Source organism: Lepidochelys olivacea, assembly GCF_965140295.1.
Source record: "Lepidochelys olivacea isolate rLepOli2 genome assembly, chromosome: 2".
Lineage (NCBI taxonomy): Eukaryota > Metazoa > Chordata > Testudines > Cheloniidae > Lepidochelys > Lepidochelys olivacea.
Window position 1 is genome coordinate 36391129 of NC_140412.1, and position 20128 is coordinate 36411256.

Consider the following 20128-nt stretch of genomic DNA (forward strand, 5'->3'; position numbering starts at 1 on the left):
GCTGCAAAACTGGGCTGGTTTTCTACTGCATTTAGGGGTGACGCAGAATGTTGTCCCGAGAAGTTTGATTTTTGACAGTGTAATATTACAGTACGACTGCCAGAAATAGAGGTTTTCTTCAATGAGAGCGCTGCCATATTAAGAATAGTATTTCATTTACATCGTTGCTGTTCAGAAAATAAAAGCTACATTATTTTGTTTTCCTGTGTGATGCTCTATGAAGATCACAACTTCTTTTAAAGAATGGTGCAAGTCATCCACTTAGTAAAGAAACAAAGCATCACGTACCAATTCTGTAAAGAAAATGTTTTATTTAAAGTGTTAAATACCATCACCAGAATGAATTTGATTTACATTAGTTGGTGGTCATTACAGGCCTAATCTGCCCTTTTTTCCCCAACTGTAATTCCCTTTCACTTTTAAAACGTACTATGTACAAGACAGCAGTGATCACTGGAATAGTGCTATTTACATGACTAAATCATAAGTAGAGTTGCAGATGTGTGAAAATTAAAAAAAAATAAATTTTAAAATAAATACTGCATAACGCAAGTATGTACAATCCTTCCATATGGTCGTGTCCTCCTTTTCAAAATTAGAAATAATTTATAGAGGAATATGCATAAAAGAATATGTGACTGCATCTGATAGTATTAGGAAAACAGTTTTGTACTTTTTTTTTTAAATTCTAGGGGATATCGTAGACTGTATGTCTTTAGCATTTATCTGTTGCTGGTACACAGGTGTCTACATTATTTCAATAAACATAGTTTTAACGGTCTGTTCATTAACTTAACATTGATCCATCATATAATCTCAGAATGACAAGACACAGTCTTGATGTGTATCATATTGCACCACATAAAGGAAAAGGCATATAAAGTGATACTGTTGTTACTTTTATGAAACATGGACAGTTTTCTGATGGGCACCATTAATAGGTTTTCAAACAAAATCAGAATAATTCTGTGTGCATGGCCTTAATTTAAAGTTAAATGCAATGTATATTTAAAAAATTATTGCAAGTTTTCACCATTAAACAATAATTATGTATTAAAGGCATATAAAGACCCAGAAAAAGAGAGAAAGTTTATCATTAAATGTAAGCCAGTTACCTTCCCTTTAAATATGAGAAGTAAATGAGCGATCTGGACTTCCAGCACCACCCAATGGTAGTAAATGCCTACTACATGGAGACGTGTATTTTATCATATGTTGACTTTGCATTTAGGCTTGTGGTGATGGTGTCAAATAACTGTTTGATGGTACATGTTCTACTATCTTTAAGGCAATTACAAATCAAAGTTTGACATTTTTATGCAGACCGATGTTCACTAATTACATTGTTGCCATCACAAATATAGACTATGAAAAACCAAACTTTACAGCAGAAGAATTATGAAGAATTAATAATCTTTGTTGAAAGAAAAGGAGTTTCTTTCTTTCTTTATTGAAAGAAAAGGGGTACTTGTGGCACCTTAAGGTGCCACAAGTACTCTTTTTCTTTTTGCGAATACAGACTAACACGGCTGCTACTCTGAAACTAATCTTTGTTGGTTATTATGACTCTAAATATGTAGCAATTTGTTTGGCTGAGTGCAAATGAAACCGCTGAAATTTAGTTCCTAAAAATCAAACATTTGGTTCATTTTTTTTCCTCTCTCCAAGACCTTCAAGAAATTATAGTTCAACCCTTGAATGAATGATGCTGGTGCTGAAAACAAATTTATTGAAGACATCTTACAATGGCCACATGATTCCAGTATTTTGCTGTAGAATTCAATTTGAAGGTGAGAAAAAGTGAAAATAAGTTACCATGCACTGTACAATTAATTGCAAAAAGTTCAAATATCTTCTTTATCAAATACATGCTGAATTACTTTAATGAACTCCCAAGCCATGTTGCAAAATTCTTTTCAACATGCTTGAAAAAAGTAAGCTCTTAAACAATATTTTTGTCCAAGAATTCAGAAATGCAAAACAATCTGCAACCCTGAACCAAATATGGGGCATAAGAATGCAATAAGTCAAAAGGTAGCAGTTTTAGGATATAATGGATCATTCTGGAAAATAAGAGGGGGGAAAAAGAGCCAAAGGAAGATTCAGAAGAGAGAGAAAGGAGGAAGAAGTGTACAATTTTCACATAATGTTGACCTTTACAAGGCTTGTACCTTTTACATTTAATAAATTTAATATAGTACACTTATTTCTTGTCACATAAACAGAATTTTAAATATTAGCTAGAAATTATCATCTTTTATTTTTAATATATGTCTGCAAAAACACAGATCATGATTGGTTTAAAGAATGATAAACGTGGTGTCTTTGTACCACCCTGTTGCATTCTCTCCCCTTTAAAACCATGCACTAGTGAAATTTACTTTTAAAAATAATATAAATTGTTGAAAATGGCTGATTTATTCTTTTTTTTTTGCAAGTTGCAGCCCCAAGAAAATAATTTAAGTGTTCAGCTAAATCTGTGTCCATGCAAAAAAGTTTCTTTAATTTCATACAGTACAATATATCCAAAGAATTTTATTTTTCAGAGAGTCCATCATATCTGGGGTTTCACTGTAGCGATAGCTGGAGTTATGAAGCCTGCCACTATAACTTTTAAAGCATTCTAGTACGAAGAGTTTTCTCTGGTCTTTGTTCCATATCACAGCTGACTTTTTTTTTTTGATGGTCTTACGTTCTTCTGTTGTTCTTCCGACATCTACTGTTCCACTGACTTGTAACATGGCTTCATGGGGGAGAGGGGTAGCTCCATTTCTGTGGCATAAACAGGCTTTGGGGGGCAGTTAAAAGGGAGCAACAAAATAGATATGCCATTGAAAAGGACTTTTGTTGCATGAAACACATTGATCTTTTAGTTTAATCCATGGCTTCAGATTGGACCAAAACTTAAGCGTCACTGAACTCCAAACCTGTTAGTTCTTTACAGCTCCACTCTTTCACCTGAGGGCCTTCCTTAGTGCACAATGTGTGCAACTTCCTCTGAGAACACAGGATCGCTTGGTAGCCCTAGAAACAGGCTCAGAAGACACAACATTAAGCATGCAGTGTTACCAGGGTTTGCGACCTGTAATTTTTTTTTGTAACGCTGGTTGCTATGACAACAGTTTCACAGCTGCTATGAGCGAGCATAAGAAGGTCCTGTTGAACTTTCAAGAGATGACTGGGAAGCTCTTCTAGTCAGAGGAGCCAAAGTTGGATCTACTAAGGAGGAAGGGGGGAAAAGTTTGAACCATCCAATCACCATATTTGACAGGTCCAGTTCATCTAAAAGTATCTGTGCCACTCCCATAAAAGATTTGTGATCCATACGTCCATAGTCTCCCCAAACAATTATCTGTTGGTAAAGGAAACAAAAGATAGAGAAGTTTCAGCAACAACTACGAAAGCTGTGATCTGATGCAATCAATTCTTCAGATGTAACCAGTTACCTATTCACAAACCAACAATCCTAAAGAAAAATGGCCTATTTGACTTTTGGCGTGGGCTAATCCTGGTTCTGCTATAGTGGTGCAGCCATAGAAGTCCCCTGGGCTGTAAACGTATTTGATCATGTTAAATAAGAACTGAAAGATTGAGGCCCAGTGTGAAATGGAGCCCATATATTACAGACAAAATATGACTGTACGAATACTACCCACACAGTTTAATGGATGGGAGACTTGACTGACTCCACAAAGTGCTTGACAGCTTTGGAATGAAAGGGGGAATATACCCAGGGCTAGACCCCTCCTCTCCCTGAGCACTCCACCACCTACTGCCCAGCCAAAGGGAGAAGGGAGTAGACTGGCTCCTTGCTCCCCACAATCATTAATCTCAACAAGGGTTCAGGGTTTCCTGAGCCTCTTGCACCATTTTAGCTGAACCCACCCTCCCTCCCAGTAGTTATATAATACAGGAACTGTGTTTCTAGGGTGCCATGAAACTGGTTTAGAGGGTCAGGAAGGATTTTTTTCCCCATCGGTGTCAAACTGGCTGAGGCTTATTAGATTTTTTTCAATTTCCTGGTAGCATGATGGAGACACAGTCAGGTTACACAGGAACAGGAGTTAGGAATTTAACATTAGGAATTTGTATGAATGTTTAGTTCATCACAACTTGCAACCACTGTACAGTGCAGATAAAAGGCCAAAAGGGCCAATGACCAGAAACCAGAGAACTGGGATTTTGCTGGTGGATCTCAGACCTACGGGAAAAGGGGAGACCTGAAGTCTTTGCAGACTGAGGTCCCTTTTTGATACCTTCGGTCTCCTTTACAAGCGGGGAGGATGAGATGATTCAGCAAAGTGAGCTGAATCATAGGGGTAAGCAGTGGAAAGTCTATCCGGTGTTAAGGAATATCTGATAGGAGCCCTGTAAACCCCGTACTAGACCCAAAGGCCTAGTAGAGGGAGATGGGGCAGATGACACCCCACCTGGGTATTAAGTTTAATGAAGTTGTGGCCTTACAATTAAATCCATCCCTGTGCCTCTTCTCATTTGCCTGCGTGTCCTAATCAATGTTCATTCAGCACCTCTTACTGGCTAATCATCAATAGAGCATAAGGCATTACTATGGTAGCCATCTGCTCAGCAAGGCTTTGAAATAACAGGACTTGTAGAATGAGGCGTGGAAGGAAGTCTTGGGCTCATTCAGTGAGAATTGTACAAGTGAAACATTTTCAGATAGACAAGAATATTGATTTAAATTACCTGTAAAACTTTTCCTTGGGGGCTTTCTTCAAATGACAAAAGTTGCTGATAAAGAGGTTCAAGTGTTTTTCTTGCTACCTTTGTTTTCTTTTTGGCTATGCAGGCTCCATTTTCTAATAGATACACCTTTACATATGGTGCTTAGAGGGGAAGAAAATGAAAAAAAGTAAGTGAAAGGCTAATCCAGATTTTGCAAGCTAGCTGCAATGTTCTATCACCATTTGCTGAGTCCTGTCATTTAGTAGATAAATATCTTAATTAAACAAGTGCTCAAATACAGTATTCAGTAACTATGAACCTTTATCCTTACCTATCATATTCATGTATATCAGATTACAAACCTTCTCTATATTTCTCTCTCTTTTGGTATTGTCTACTTTATGAATCAATTCAGTTTTTGAACTGAAAAAAAATCAAATATTTCTTCAATGAACAGTATGTGCCACAAAACTAGGGTCTGATCCACAGCCCATTAAGTAAATAAAGGACACAGACTTCAATGGGCTTTGGATCAAGCCTCAAATATTTTATGCTCTCAAATAATCTGCAAGACAAAAAGCTGCGGAAAGAAAGATTCTAAACTGATTTCTATTTTGACAGAAGAACTTGCTAAACATGTCACTGTATTGTCCCCTTCATTCAACACTGTATACTAACACAGTAAGACAATATATTGTGAAAAGAGAAGAAAATAAACATCAGGTACCTGTCTTCTTTCTAAGTTATGTACCTATTCCAAGCATTTTGTTAACTTCCTCCTCTCCCTTAAATTACTTATGTCACATCTTCAACACATGCTTCCTTTCCCTTCCCCATAGCCAACGAGGCATTTGTTGTTATTAAAATAGCTGTTGTCCTTCAATGGGAGCCCAGAGCACAGCACCACCAAAGACATTCCCTGTTAACATTTACTCCTGACGTTGGGGTTGAAACATGTACATGTAGGCTTTCATACCGGGTCAGTACATTTTTACTTTTCAATGTACAATAAATGCTATAACTGACTGCTATTAGCTATCTATTAATAGATTTCACTCAACTTCAACAGTGAAGCCTCAGAAATTTTTCTGCAGACAGAACTTAGTGTGTTAGCAAGGGATTCCTATTCACAAAAGTATGTTGTTCTTTTCTTACCTGGCAGTGTCTTTGAACCTGGTTTTACAACAAGGCCGCGGGCTCGTATTATTTCTACCTCCAACTGTCCTTTTTTGTCCATCATTCCTATCTGGATATCGCCTGGCAGAGGAAAACGTTGAGATATTGCTATTCAAGAACATCCAATCATATTTAAACTAGTGGCATGTTATAGAATTAATGTATGACATCTTGTTTCTTTCACATAACACCAACAAAGTCAATAAGGAATTAACTATAATAGATACTTTTTAAAGATTTTTTTCCCACTGCTATTTGAGGTCCTGTACAGTACAAAACCCACTACAGATAATATTCTCATCTTGGTTTCTCTCCCCTAATCTACATTACATTTCTTTTTTTCCTTTACATACCCTTCAGTGAGCTAAGAGTCACTACAAGAGCCATTAAAATACATTTGTAAAGCTGTTGCAAACTATTTCCACCATGCTTCTAGTTTAAAAAAATATGCATCAAAAGATGTTTGTACATTTAAAGATTATATGAACAATAACTACACGTTTTTGCATTTAAATAGCACTTTTCACTTGACAATCTCCAGCTGCTCATACCAGTGGGTAAGTAATATTATCCCCATTTTACAGATGGGAAACTTAGGTACAGAGAGATTAAGGACCAAATTTTCAAAACCGGCCCTCTAGTTTTGAGCGTCTGAATATTTCAATAAGCAACTTTAGTCACCTAGGTCCTGATTTCAGAGCTGTTGAGCATTCACAACAATCACTAATTTCATCTGAAGATGAGGTACTGATTGTTAGAAGACACTTTTGAAAATTTGGCCCTTGGTGACTTGTTCAAGATCATACAACAAGTCAATGGCATGGCCAGAACTAGAACTCAGCTCTCTTGACTCCTAGTACTGTTCTTTAATTACTAGACCACAAAGATTATGCTGAAACTGCAAGACATGAATTCTTACCCATAGATGGTGTTGCCAGCGTTTGGCGTCCTACTAGCTGTGCAGGACCAAGTCCATCCAGAAAATCACTGAACTGACTGTCAGAGGCCAACCGCACACCTGGGAAAATCAGACTAAGGAAACAAAGGAAACGGAACAGTTTAAATTACCAATTGCAAGCTCTTTTTAACAACCTCAAACAATGGCAACTCAGCCTCCAGAAGACAGTTGATTAGGGTGATCTAATTCCCATGTTCTTTCCTCCCATTATGACATTTCTCCATCTTGCTGCTTTTTTGTTGCATCAAAGATATTGTCAATTCCTGAGGTATTAACAAGGGCCTGGATTCCACAAGGTACTTAAGCACATATTTGACCTGAAGCACGCGAGCAGTTGCATTGAATTAAAGTTTTTGGCAAATATTTATTTACATTTTTAAGTGAACTCACTTTGACTGTGTTTGCTCTCTACAAATACTCAACCAAATGAATGCCAGTAATGGCAGAAATGTTTGGTGAAATAGTGAACTTTAATTGAGTGTGCAGATATGCATAGAAACAAATTTCAGAATCACATGCATGTGTATTTGCACCAGAAAACTCTTCTAAGAGTTACACTTATCTAATTAGAGAAGAGAAATGAACCATAAGGCATATACAATTAAACAAAAGAACTCAAATTTCATATATTAAAATTTGCCTGTGAACAACTACAGACCAAAAATTAGTCTCAAAAATTATCTGGTTAATATCTAATACTTTTGACACAATCTTTCTGTGGATGATTTATAAACAGAAAAAGAGGCAAAAATGGGTCACATTAATTATCCATTACACATTATTTTCACAGCTCTAGCCACATAAAAATTATGTTCTTTGATACAACAAGCTCTGTAGAGTATATTGCTTGGTAGAGTATACCATGTTAGTATAAACCATACTTTGTGAGACATTTGTGTAAACTGTTTGTGCAGATTTTATTTAAAGAATTATTTAACTTGGGCCCTCTTGCAAAAGCCTAGTGTAGGAAGTTAAAAACATAGGGCCAAATCTTTACTCTTGCCCAAGCCAAAACACACCAAGGGTCACCTTGAGGACTTTCTAACAGGTTATGTCAGTACAGGCAGGGTTATTTGGAAAAAGAAGTAGGTTCAGATTACAGAGCTTATGGATCACGGGAGATCTGCTAGAGGTCCTCTGCCTGAAGTAGGTTTCACAGAATAGAAAGACTCCTGATGGCAGATTCTCCACCAGGTTACAAGAGGTATGATGCATTTACTCCACCCATTTGTATTCCTCCCAACCTGTATGCTCAGAGCCTAGACCCACTGAGAACTCTCTGCAGGTCGTGGTGATGGTGCTGCAAAAGTGACACTAACAACTGAAACATAGGCAGTAGGAAATCCCTCCATATACAAATCACAGAAGAACATTTTAGTCATTGGTTTTACTTGAAAAACCTCCCGCAAGCGAACTGATTTAAATGGGAGTTCTGCCCTGAGTAGGGACTTTAGGATTCAACTCCTGTTTTTTTATAGGACTAGTTTAGTGGAGAAACATAAAACAAGAACATCATAACCAGTCAATCTTACTCACTTTCCCTCAGAACTGTAGCTGTTCATGCTGCCATCTGTAGATTCCCGGCTGGCCTGACGTGTCATCCAGTTTCTCATTTCCACAGCTAGCCCAGTTTCTGTGCTTCTCTGGACAGTGCTCCGCAGCTTCTTACCACCCGCTTCTGTAAAAACAAACCAGAACACTTACGGTATCTCACTATAATAACAGGTTTCAGAGTAGCAGCCATGTTAGTCTGTATTCGCAAAAAGAAAAGGAGGACTTGTGGCATCGGATTATGCATCCGATGAAGTGAGCTGTAGCTCACGAAAGCTCATGCTCAAATAAATTGGTTAGTCTCTAAGGTGCCACAAGTCCTCCTTTTCTTTTCACTACAGTAAATAGATCTACTTAGAGGGCAATAATATAGACAATAAACATTATAGAAGGATGCCAAAGTAGGAATATACAAATATGTATTGAAAATACTGTGCACATATATTTGAGCAACAGACACTTTGACACAACAATCAGCAGACTGTGATATTGTAGATCTTTTAAAATATAGTGGTTCTATGGGTTGCTGGTTTTTTATGACAGCACTGAGAGAACGAGAACATAAAAACCCTTGAAATATATTCAACTCACAAAGGTACTTAGATTTAGTGTACTTAAAAATATTTTGTCCTATGATAAATGCACTCTTCTCCAGCGATTCCGTTGAAATGTCACTATTAAACTAAAGCCTACACTATTTCAGAAATGCTCTGATTCAGGCTGAAAAGCATTTGGTTATCATTTGCTAAATGAAGTTATAGATATCTATTAGCGAGGAAAGTGAACAACAAAATACAATCCCTATTTCAAATCTTTCCTTTTCCTTTCCTATTATTTTTAGTTAGTTAGCTTTATCTATGTATTGCAGAAGAAATACAGCTTGTGCTTAGTTTTATGCACAATAATATGGAAATTCTATCTCTATACCTAAAAGTAGACATCAGTGCTTACATATGTTCTATTTTAATTTTAGATACTGAGACAGACAGATGAAGAAAAATTGAATAAAGTAGAATTTGGGAGTAGTGATTTGACTAGGGATTATGATCTATTTCCCCAGGTGGCACACTTGTTGACAGCCTTGACAAAAAAGCTAAGTACTGAAGTGGCATAGAGACTGAACTTCCCTCTTTCATGACTAGAGGTGGTCACTCCAGGTCGTGTCTGAGGTGTTATGGTATCTCTAAATCCAGCGAATGGAGTAGGGAAGCTTGAATTCCAGTTGCTTGGCTCTGTTCTATGGATAAATAGCTGACTTCAGCCTATATACTGCCCAAGGCTTTTACTTTTAATCACTACAGTGATATGATGAATAATAGGACGATTAACTTTGCTGCAAAATTTTGGCCACTCATATGAATTTATCATCTAATAAAACAAAATCAGTTTTTGTTACATCAAAACTAACTACGTCCATCAATATCAATAAACATAAATGCAAGAACTAAGAGCTTTGTATTAGCTATGAAAAATGAAGGGCAAAGGGTGACAATTTCATTTGTATCTACTTGTACTGTTCCAAGTGTCTACTTGTTTTATTATTTAGATTAAACTAATGGAAGTTGACAGCCGACGTCCAACATTGGTCCAGAATTGATCTAAAATCCAGTTACTATGACAGGAACAAAAGAATATTCTTACACAGCTACATGGACAAACAGGCATCTACCCTGCATTACAGCGGAGGCCACATAAAAGGTTCACAATATCGGAAGCTCCATACTCTTCACATTAAGAGACTTGTGATATTACACTTTTTAAAAAATGTTCTTTGCCCCATTCAGTGTTAGTTTTTGTTCAGTTTATATTTAAGTACGGATCGTTTCCAAGTCAGTGTTGTTATACTCTCTAATGCAAACACGATAGAACACTTCCACTGTGCATGATTCTACAAGGTCACTATAATACACCTTCAGAATGGTCTTTTGGTCTTGTCCTTAACTGTTGTTAATCATGTAAGGAAGAGTGAGAATTCTAAATCTATTTGCCTTGACGCTTCAACTAAACGTACATTAAAAATGAACACATATGTTGCAACTTGATTTACTGCGAAATTATGGAAGAGGCATAAGAAACAGCAGAGCAACAGCTGCTCAAGGCTCAGCGCATGTACACCTATTTCACTAGCTGTTCTGAGTGTGGCTATTGGGGTTTCTCATTTTAAAATATTCTTCTTTTCCCATATTCATTTTATCTGAAACAAGTGATTCAGTTCAGATGAGAGGCCGGAGTGATGGCTAAGTAGAAGAAGGAACATTGCTGTTGCGTGGATGTTACCAGTCCAAAGCTAACCTAAACCTTTATGTGTATGTATAAATTCCTAATCTGGAATAATTTAAAACACCCTCATCATCCCCAGCCCTTGACTGGGGTTGAAAGAAAGTTGTATGAGGAATCATTGGTAAGCACTCCACAGAAGTCAATTTAGAGTTGTCTGATGGTCTCAAAAGAGGCTGTCTGCCTTTTTAACTGCACAATACCACACCTTTATTTTTTCTGGGTATTTCTGAGCAGCTTCCTTTTCTCTTTTCCTCTCTGTACTCACTTGTATTTGCATTAGTATTAGTGACAGTTATGCCTGTGCACCCATAAGGAGAATATATCCTCTGTCTTGCCCCTTGTTACTTTAATGGTGAAAATAGTAAGGGTTGAATTATCAAACTGTAATTGTTGTTAAGTGACTCATTGTAAAATACAACAAATATAAAACCCATAATAGTTGAAATTCACATTTCATGTGATCATCATTTATCTAAGAAAATCTAAGTGGAACAGTTAATAAACCAAGAATGCAGTTTTATAGTTGTACAGAAAAAGTATTTCTGACATTAAGGCAGAAATATATACTACAAAAAAAACGTAACTTGTGCTAAATCTTTAGTTGCTTATTTGGCCAAAATGAAACAAAGATAGACCCACAATACTTATGATGGAACACTTTCTGAAATTTTTGCCCATAGCTAAAAGGAGTAAACCTCAATTCATCACTCTGCAAAGTAAACTACAGTACAGTTGCTGATTTGGGAATATAAAAACACACTAAATACAATCACAACTTCTGATCTTTTATCTTTAACTAACTCCTAAACACTTTAACCTAGCTATGGCTAACTTTACTGATATTGTTACAGCACTGAGTTCATGCACTGGAACCCAAGAAGTGGGTTATTTCTGTTAGGAGAGAAAAATAAGTAGATGGCAAATGTAGGCTTATTAAATTATCCTAATCTACTTTTCTTTACAAATGTACAATTCCTTATAATAGGATATGAACAGACAGCAACTCTCCCTGGCTATTTTCCAGAGTCACAGTAATGTTCTCAAACCTCATGCATTATGGGCCTGATTCACAATTGCCTTGTACTTTGCATAGTCATCTACATCTGTGCAGAGTGAATATAAAATGCTATCATATTAGAATGGTACCATTTTACATCCACCTTGAACTGTGTATGCACAGACTACACAAAGTACAAAGCAGTGGTGAATCATGCCCACCCCAAACTATTAAAATCCCTACAAAATTAGAGCAAGTAATTTTGTTGAATAAAACTCTTATTTTATATAATCTATATGAGGATTAGAGAAGGAGATATATATCCCCATCACTCAAACCATTCAACTCCAAGACTTTAATTTTGTTAGTTAGAGAGGTCAATAGCTGATCATCTTTAGAGACAGTCTATGTCAAAACTACTATGATCATGGTATTTCTGGATTATGCTGTTAAATGCATTCATATAATTTTAGGTGGTATACTCTCTTCATGTGCTCATCAATGTTAACAGGAATTCTGCAGTGTCCTGGATAGAATACACTTCCGTAAATTGTAAATGTTGTATATATTTAGGAGAAATCCTACCTTTTAAAAAATTGTTTTTATTGCAGTTTTATTACTATTTACATATATTAGAAAAGTAAACATTTGAAACATGCAGTAATCATCATAAAACCAATCTCTCCCCAACTCTTGTTTATTGTTAGAGTTGCAAAGGACCATTATACACATTATCAGCAGGATCTGGGTAACATTTTTGAGCAATGTAGAGAGTGTTTAAATAACTCACCACCCTCTGTTAGGACTTAATGAGAGAAATCTTGCCAAAATAGTTGGATGACATTACTGACATTACATAAATTAGACACAATCCTAAAGCCTATTTTTGCAGGTGAGATATAACAGATGAATATCTATACGATCCCAGCCAGCACAAAGAACATTATTTAAACAGACCCCTTCTGCCAAGGTTTAGTCCCAAACACTCTCCTAGATACAGTGCAAGTTTCACAATATAGTGGGGACTGCAGGTGTTTTCAAACCATTCTGCTACACATTTGTAACTCCAGCTGAAACAATGGTGCCATGGAGTTTTACTAATCTGACTATATGGGAAACATCATCAAAGTCAAAAGTTTTAAAGCTCTATCCAGTCACTTAAGTCAAATATTCAGGTTGCGTTATGCTCTGACGCTAATAGGTCTAATAAATGTCAGTCAGCCAGCAGATCTTTTCTAATTTTCTCCCTTGGTTTTCCTGGTAGACTTGGGTCCCAGAATATGCAAGTTATGTTTCAGTCACATTTTTAGTTTTGCTCAAACTGTTTCAGCATTTTTAAAAGAAGATCTAGACATCTATGTTGCCTTCATCACCATGGTATCTGAGTGTAGTTGGTTAAGTCCACTTGGGGGTGGGGACAGAGGTACAAGCTGCCTGAAATCACCTCCAGTTCTGCCAGAACAGCTGAAAAAAGCAGCTGACGCTGGTCAGGAAGGGGCTAGGTCCAGGGCAACTGAGGGCTTTGCTGATTCAGTGCATCTTCTAGGCGACTTTGCCAAGCTGCTGTTTAACATCATACACCAATATCACAATACCATTTAGCAGAGGAAGTAAAAGTGTTTTTATGAAAAAAGCCAAACTGCAAAAACCTGGGAGTCCAGAGTGCAGAGGTCTGGGTGGGGTATTTTTATGACCAACTGCAAGGGACTGGTTGGGGTGTTTTTATGAAAAAAAACAAACTCCAAGCTGAATCCCTTATACTCCAACTGGGGGTCTGGCATGTGGGGAAGGGTGGGAGGCAGGGAGATGCCTGGGTCCTCTGGGAAAGGTTGCAAGGGGAGGAGGTCCCCAGTCCAAAGGAGTATAGGATGAGAGGCCAAGGGAGGGCTGCTGGGGGGCAAATGGGGAGCAGCCCCTAATCAGAATTAATCTCTTTTCACTATGTTAGAATGTGTTTCTCTTAACCAGGGTAGATTCACTGGTGCACTCCAGCTCCTATGCCACATTTTGGCAATCAAAACCTGGTCTGATCAGCCAGTTAAATTGGGGGCTTGTCTACACTACAGACACTACTGCAGCACATTTATGGTGCTGCAGCTGTTCTGCTGGAGCGCAATAGCATAGATGTGTTAAGTGGCGGAAGGTGTTTTTCTGTCGCTGTAGTTAATCCACCCCCCGAATGAATTCTTCCTTTGAGCTAGCTAGCAGTGTCTCTAGTGGGGTTTAGGTCGGCTTAACTAGTTCACAGCCCTGAGCAACATAATTAGATCAACCTAAGTGTTAGGTGTAGACCTAATTTGCTAATGTTAATGAAATGGCAAAAATTAACTGAAGTATACCAATGAGCATGTCCTTATATGGGGAAGGATCAAATCTTATCCAAACACTGTGTGTATCTCAGTAGTATTTAGAAGATGTTTCAGTTGCTGGTGATGGCTGGCTTTGTATCTAGGTCAGGTAACATATCTATGATATGGAAACACACATACCATCAGTGCCTGACTAAGGCCTTGGGAACCACTTAGACCAGTGGTTCCCAAACTTTAATAACCTGTGAAACCCTTTCAATAAAATGTCAAGTCTCACAAACCCCCTCCTAAAAATGAATATTTCCAGGGATTTTCTCCTTTACCTGAATATAAATTATAAAAGCAGTCATCTTGGAAACATAAAATTTGTTTTTATGACATGCTTATTACACACTATTTGTTAATTATTATTTATCATTACAGTATTTTTATTACATTATGAAAACTGCAACACTGTTCCAAGATCTCACTTTCGTAGCTTGTATCACTTTGAATAAGACTGTTATAAGACAAGGCTCCTGTGTTTCATCAAGGAGTATCAGATGTGAAACAGCATGAAGGTATTTAAGAAGCTAACTCAAAGAGTTCCTCCTATGCAAGCATTTAGGTCTTGAGCAGTCCAGGCAAACAACGCACGTTACAACAAAGCTTAAACTTGTTCTTCATAATAATTTTAAAAACAACACTAGCTGCCTATTTAATTTTAAAAACAGCAAAAAATATCCACCTCCCTTTCCATTTCTTATAAGGGTCTTGAAGTTTAAATCTCCTCAGTGTGATAGATACGCTTGCTTCGATCTGTTTAGCTCTTGGAAGTCCAGGGGCTCCGGGCTGCCGGCCCAGTGCTGCCTTGGGTCCCTAGGGACAGCTCTGTCCGCCATTAAAGAATTTTTTCCCGAGAACCCCCGTAACATTTTGCAAACCCCAGTTTGGGAACCACTGGTCTAGACTGATGGTGGCATTGCTGGCATGTAAGATGTGTGAAGTTACACACTGCAGTGAAAATCAGGCTGTGTCCACACTGTGGTGTGGACATACTTGTGGTAGTGAAAATCAGGCCTTTGTTCTGCCAGAGCCCAGAAAAAGCTCAGCAAACTCAAACTCACCATTTTTACATCATGGAAAAAGCTCGCACTGTGGAAGTGTGGCCATCTAAAAAGGTTTCTAACAAACTCAAGTCACAGGGTGAATTCCTGAGTGCTATGAAATCAGTGTCAAAATTCCCATTCATTTCAATGGGGCCAGGATTTCATATTCAAAAGTGGCTGGATTAGACAGGTGGAGATTGTCACCCAAACTTTTCTCCATGCTAAATGTGATTTCATTTTGTTCCAAATATCAAACACTTCTTTCAGTAGGGGCTAAACTTTTAACTTTCAGTTAATGTGACACATTAATGCTAAAAAAAAATCCTTTGATAGCATCTATATGTGACTCAAGCTTTGCTCTAATACCATATGGATGTCTACTGGGGTGTGTGTGCATGTGTGTCCACCATACACTTCTCTCTGGCTGTCTAATCTAGAATTAGCTTTAATAATGTTTTTTTTACTATACATACCATAGATAAAAATAATAATGAAATAAAATGTTATTCAGAATAAATAACTGGCTGAAACGTCAGTGTCCACATAGATTCTTCAACAGAGAGGCAACTAGGAAACATAAAGCACTCTGTGTACTGTAAAAGTTGCTCAATTTCTTAGCTCTTATTCGTGATTGTTACAATCATTATATCTCAGCAATACAATGTGTTTGATAAATAATGACTAAAGGCTAGCTTTTCCAGTCTGCTAAGTGGCGCAAAGTAGTCTTAAAGTGGCTGGAGATTGCCAGTGGGGAATTCTCCCTGTGCAGGGGAACTCTGAGTTACCTCTGCCACCTTCTATTCCCAACCGCCACACCCTGCGGGCATTCTTGAAGACAGGCTGAGGAGGGGATGTGGTGAAGTAGAGCAAGCTTTGTTACACCCAATTGGCCACTGTCATAAATTCTCTCTGACATAAGTTAAGACTGCCTATGGGCAGGACCTAACTTACACTGAGGGTCAGGTGATTTTGAATCAGGGAGCTCTGTGTATCCATCCTTCTCCACTATATTTGAGCACAACTTGGATGTAGTGGGGAGTCAGGACCTAAATCTTTCTATAATCAATTTCCCTTGGGCTATGTTCTCTCGAACATGGTATTAAAAATAGTAGCTTAACTCTTAATAAATTTGATTGACTTACACTTTGCTCACTTCTATAATAAAGATTATTATCCACATTGTATCTTTTCAGATGTAAAAATACATATATGTGTATTCAATTCAATGGTTTATGGACCAAAGGTCCTCTAGTCAGTTTCACAAATCCACACTGAAGTCCAGAGAGACAGATTTTCCATTTGTACTAGTATGTCTCATTTAGCTGAAAATTTTTGTAAAAGCTCATATGGTGAGACATCTATCTTTTCCCTACGCACCACATGCAGCAGTTATTCCACCTCGGGGCTGGAACAGTTTACTCATGAAATGAATTTGGGATCTGTACTTTCAGATGACTGCATACAAAGATCATGGAGGGGAGAGGTTGTTTGTGTATACTGCTCACTTTGGCTCAAACCACACCTACTTATGGGATCTGACAACACATCAAAGTCATGATATAAAATGTTTCAGAATATGGCAGATCCTGATCTGTGTGCGGAGGCTATTTGGAGTCCATCATAGACATCTAATGTCTATTTTCACAGATTCACTGAATGTGTTTGAGAGATGAATTTGACTTCCACGCCTTTTCACTCCCTTTATCTCCTCATGTGTATCCAAAATATTAGGCAGTAGAAACCCAAATTCACACAAATTATATGGGAAACATATTTCAATGGTCTCATTTAAATTACATGAGAATCGTTGTCGTCTATGGTTGAGCTCAGAATATGGTTAGTTACTAGAGGTTAACAAAATACTGAAAAGTGTACATACATCTCTTTTTTGTTCTGATACAGAGTCAAAAACAATCAGGATGGGAAAATATACAAACTGATATTACAAAGTAAGTAAAGGAAGGATTATATATATGTCAATTGATTTTTAATTAGATATTCTAGTTGTTCCTCTACTGACTTACTATCCACTCATTGGACAAGTTCTTTAAGGTGGTTGAAATTTCATGAAATTACCAATCCTCAGTTCTTAACATACAAAGGCACCTGCTGAATAGTAATTATTAGTAAGAGAAACAAAGTAAGTAAAAATAAATAAAATAAGTAGGTGCACCAATACCATGGTGATGAGACAGGATACATATAATAATTGTAACCCATGCTAGAAAATGAAAGAACTGTTCTGAAATGTACGGAGATGTTCTCTTAACAGGAAAATCTAAATACATTTAGCATAATTGATGGTAATTTAATTGCTTTAAAAACAGCATGTTTTTAACAGAAATTTTTGGAGCATATTTTAATTACTATTCCTTTAAACATAAACCTTAAATTCCTTGTGATAAATGCCAATGAAATTTAAAATAGTTCTACCTGTAAAATTACGAAAATGCCAATTTATTTTTTTCTGAAGTCAATTTTCAAAACATGAGCTGAAGAAAAGTCATTTGTAGCCAAGCAAGAATTTGGTATTATGCATAAGTACATACATTTTCTATGCATACACTCCAAATGGGAAACGATAAAGATACAATTTTGTTTTTCAGGTTCTGTGTTCATTGGGTAGCTCAGTATTCCTTATTTTCCATTATAATATTCTATTTTAACTACAGTCAAATCTGACTTGAATTAATTTACTACTGTTATTTGGGAAAATATATTTCCACTATTTTTCTGGTAAGGGTCTGATCCTGTAACTCACATAAGTAATTCATATTTATGCTAATAGTCCTACTGAATTGACTGGGGCTACTTTCATGAATGGAGATTATTTACATGAGCCAGGATTTACAGGATCTGGCTCTAAAACTAGGTCTTCTGCCTATATTCATAAAATGAATTACTAAGGAAGTGTTAAATAGGGACAGTATTTAATTATTCAAAACGGATTGTAACTGTTTTGGAACTGGTGTGTTAACTACAGAGTAAGAACTGTTGGCAAGCTCAATACTGAGACTGTATTTACTATTCTCCAGACAGTTTACTAAAGAAAATGAAACCGAAAAACCCAGAAACATTTTACAGTATAAATAATGCTTAGCCAATGATCTAATATCAAAATTACTCTTAACGGTTTCATTGGCCATGTAAAAGGCTCCTTCTAAATTACAGCTCAGTTCTGACTTACAAAACAGCGTGTCATTAATTACACCCTGAACACAAAGAATTCCTAGCGTATTATTAGTTGTAATAACACACAACAGATTCAATTCTATATACCCGGGGCGTTCAGAATGTAAACAAGAAGCAATTTAAAAACGGAAAACAATCTACCGTCGAGGTCCTTAGCACTATTCTCTTCTAAATGGGGAAAAGCGAAGCCTGACAGTAAAGCCCTGAGCTGGTTTTGCACGTTAGTCGCCTCATCCTATAAGAATCCAACCACGGCTTTAAACAGCAAAAGTGACACTTCTGACCACTTGCTTGAGGAGTCCAGGGGCAACGCCCACCAGCGGCCCGGCGCCCCCCGGCCAGCACGGGGCCCGGCGCAGCGCGCTCTCCAGCCGGGCAGCCCGGAGCGGAGCTCCCGGCACACAGGGAGGGCTGCGCGCTCTCTGCTCTCACTCCTGCCCGGAGTCACCGCAGGGTTCAAGGTCCCCCCCGCCCCGCACAGCTCCTGGGAGTTGGCTAAACCGCACGGGGCATCCCCGCCGCCCCCTTCCAGCCGAGCTCCCCCTGCAGCGCCCATCCCCGAGCCCCGCGCGGCCCGGCTCCTCACCGCCGTCGTCCTCCTCCTCCTCCTCCAGGGAGCCCATGCAGGGGAAGTAGCCGGCGAGCGCCTCGAAAGAGGCGGAGAGGCTGCTCCGGCTCGGGGACCTCTCCACGCTGCGCCCCGCGCGCGGCCCCTGCCGGCCCATCCTGGACGAGCCGGACCTGCCTTTGGCGCGGTACAAGAAGCGAGGCGTCTTGGCGGCTTGCGCAGCCCGGCAGCAGCTGCCGCCGGAGCCTGGGCAGCGGGGACGGGGCAGGCGGCCCCTTTCCCCGGGCTCCGGGGAGCGGCCGCGCTCCCGGGCTCGGCGCTAGACCCAGCTCTTCTCTGCCCTCTGCGGCTGGCTCAGGGGAGAGCGAGCGGCGGCGGCGTCCAGCCGAGCCCGGGAATTAGCCGTCAGCGAGCCCTGCCTCCGGGACTGCTGCCGCGGGTCGGAGCCGGAGCCAAAGCCATGTCGTGTGCAGCTCGCCTGCGGAGCGCCCAGGTCGCAGCTGGGAGTCGATACTGACTGCTCGGTGCGACGGCAGGAGACCAGCCAGCCCCTGCTCCGCCGGCGCTCACAAAGCGCTCAGCAGACTCTCTGACGACTCCTCTCTCTGTTAATAGTTAAGCCAGCGAGCGAGCCCCCCCCCCCCCCCAAACCAGAACTTGGAGCAGCGGGAAGAGGGCCGCAGGCTAAGAGAGGAGACAGTGCTCGAGAGAGCAGCGGGTGTCAAGGTTTTCTTTTATCACATTTGTCGGTCTACTTTACTTTTTCGATAGGGGGCTCCAAGGGAGCAGCACTCCTGCCGCTGCTCAGTCCCTAAATGTCACGTGTCTTGTCAGCACTTCTGTTGGACTTCATAGTTGGTGCTTTGGCCTCACTTTTCACCCCAACCTTGCTAAATGGTATCAGAACATTTAGAATCACTGTCTCCTTGGTGGTGCAATCTGTTAGCATTATTAATAGAATATGTAGTACTTGGATATTAAGCACAAAACAACCCAAAGAACTGGCTATCGTCAAAAAGGGCTAGTTTTTACTGTTGTAAAACTATTTAATGAAAAAAGAAAAGGAGTACTTGTGGCACCTTAGAGACTAACCCATTTATTTTTGTTCATCTCTAAGGTGCCCTAAGTCCTCCTTTTCTTTTTCCGAATACAGACTAACAGGGCTGCTACTCTGAAACCTGTATTTAATGAATTGTTCTACAACAGTCTGTGACAATGCAAAAAAAGCAGCAAGCTGACAAAACTGCTTTAGAACTCATACAAGTGCAGCTTTCTGACTGGCTCTTTTATGCCCATATATATCATGCCCAGTAAATGAAACAT

At 39.0% G+C, this 20128-nt stretch overlaps 1 protein-coding gene across 4 annotated transcripts in view; it reads right to left on the reverse strand.

Moving 5' to 3' along the window:
- Positions 1 to 291: 291 nt before the first annotated feature.
- RIMS2 (regulating synaptic membrane exocytosis 2) overlaps positions 292 to 20128 on the reverse strand; it is a gene marked incomplete at its 5' end in the record, with an annotated part of 744128 nt that continues 724291 nt past the window's right edge. For 3 of the 4 annotated variants that reach the window (XM_084618867.1, XM_084618865.1, XM_084618864.1), the window contains 5 exons: positions 292 to 3352; positions 4708 to 4847; positions 5842 to 5943; positions 6782 to 6894; positions 8357 to 8498. In XM_084618867.1, the coding sequence (XP_084474993.1) occupies positions 3134 to 3352; positions 4708 to 4847; positions 5842 to 5943; positions 6782 to 6894; positions 8357 to 8498 (716 nt within the window). In that variant the 3' untranslated portion in view covers positions 292 to 3133. Of the gene's footprint in view, positions 3353 to 4707; positions 4848 to 5841; positions 5944 to 6781; positions 6895 to 8356; positions 8499 to 18823; positions 19375 to 20128 lie in introns of those variants that run through there. The other variant, XM_084618866.1, reaches the window with a different exon arrangement.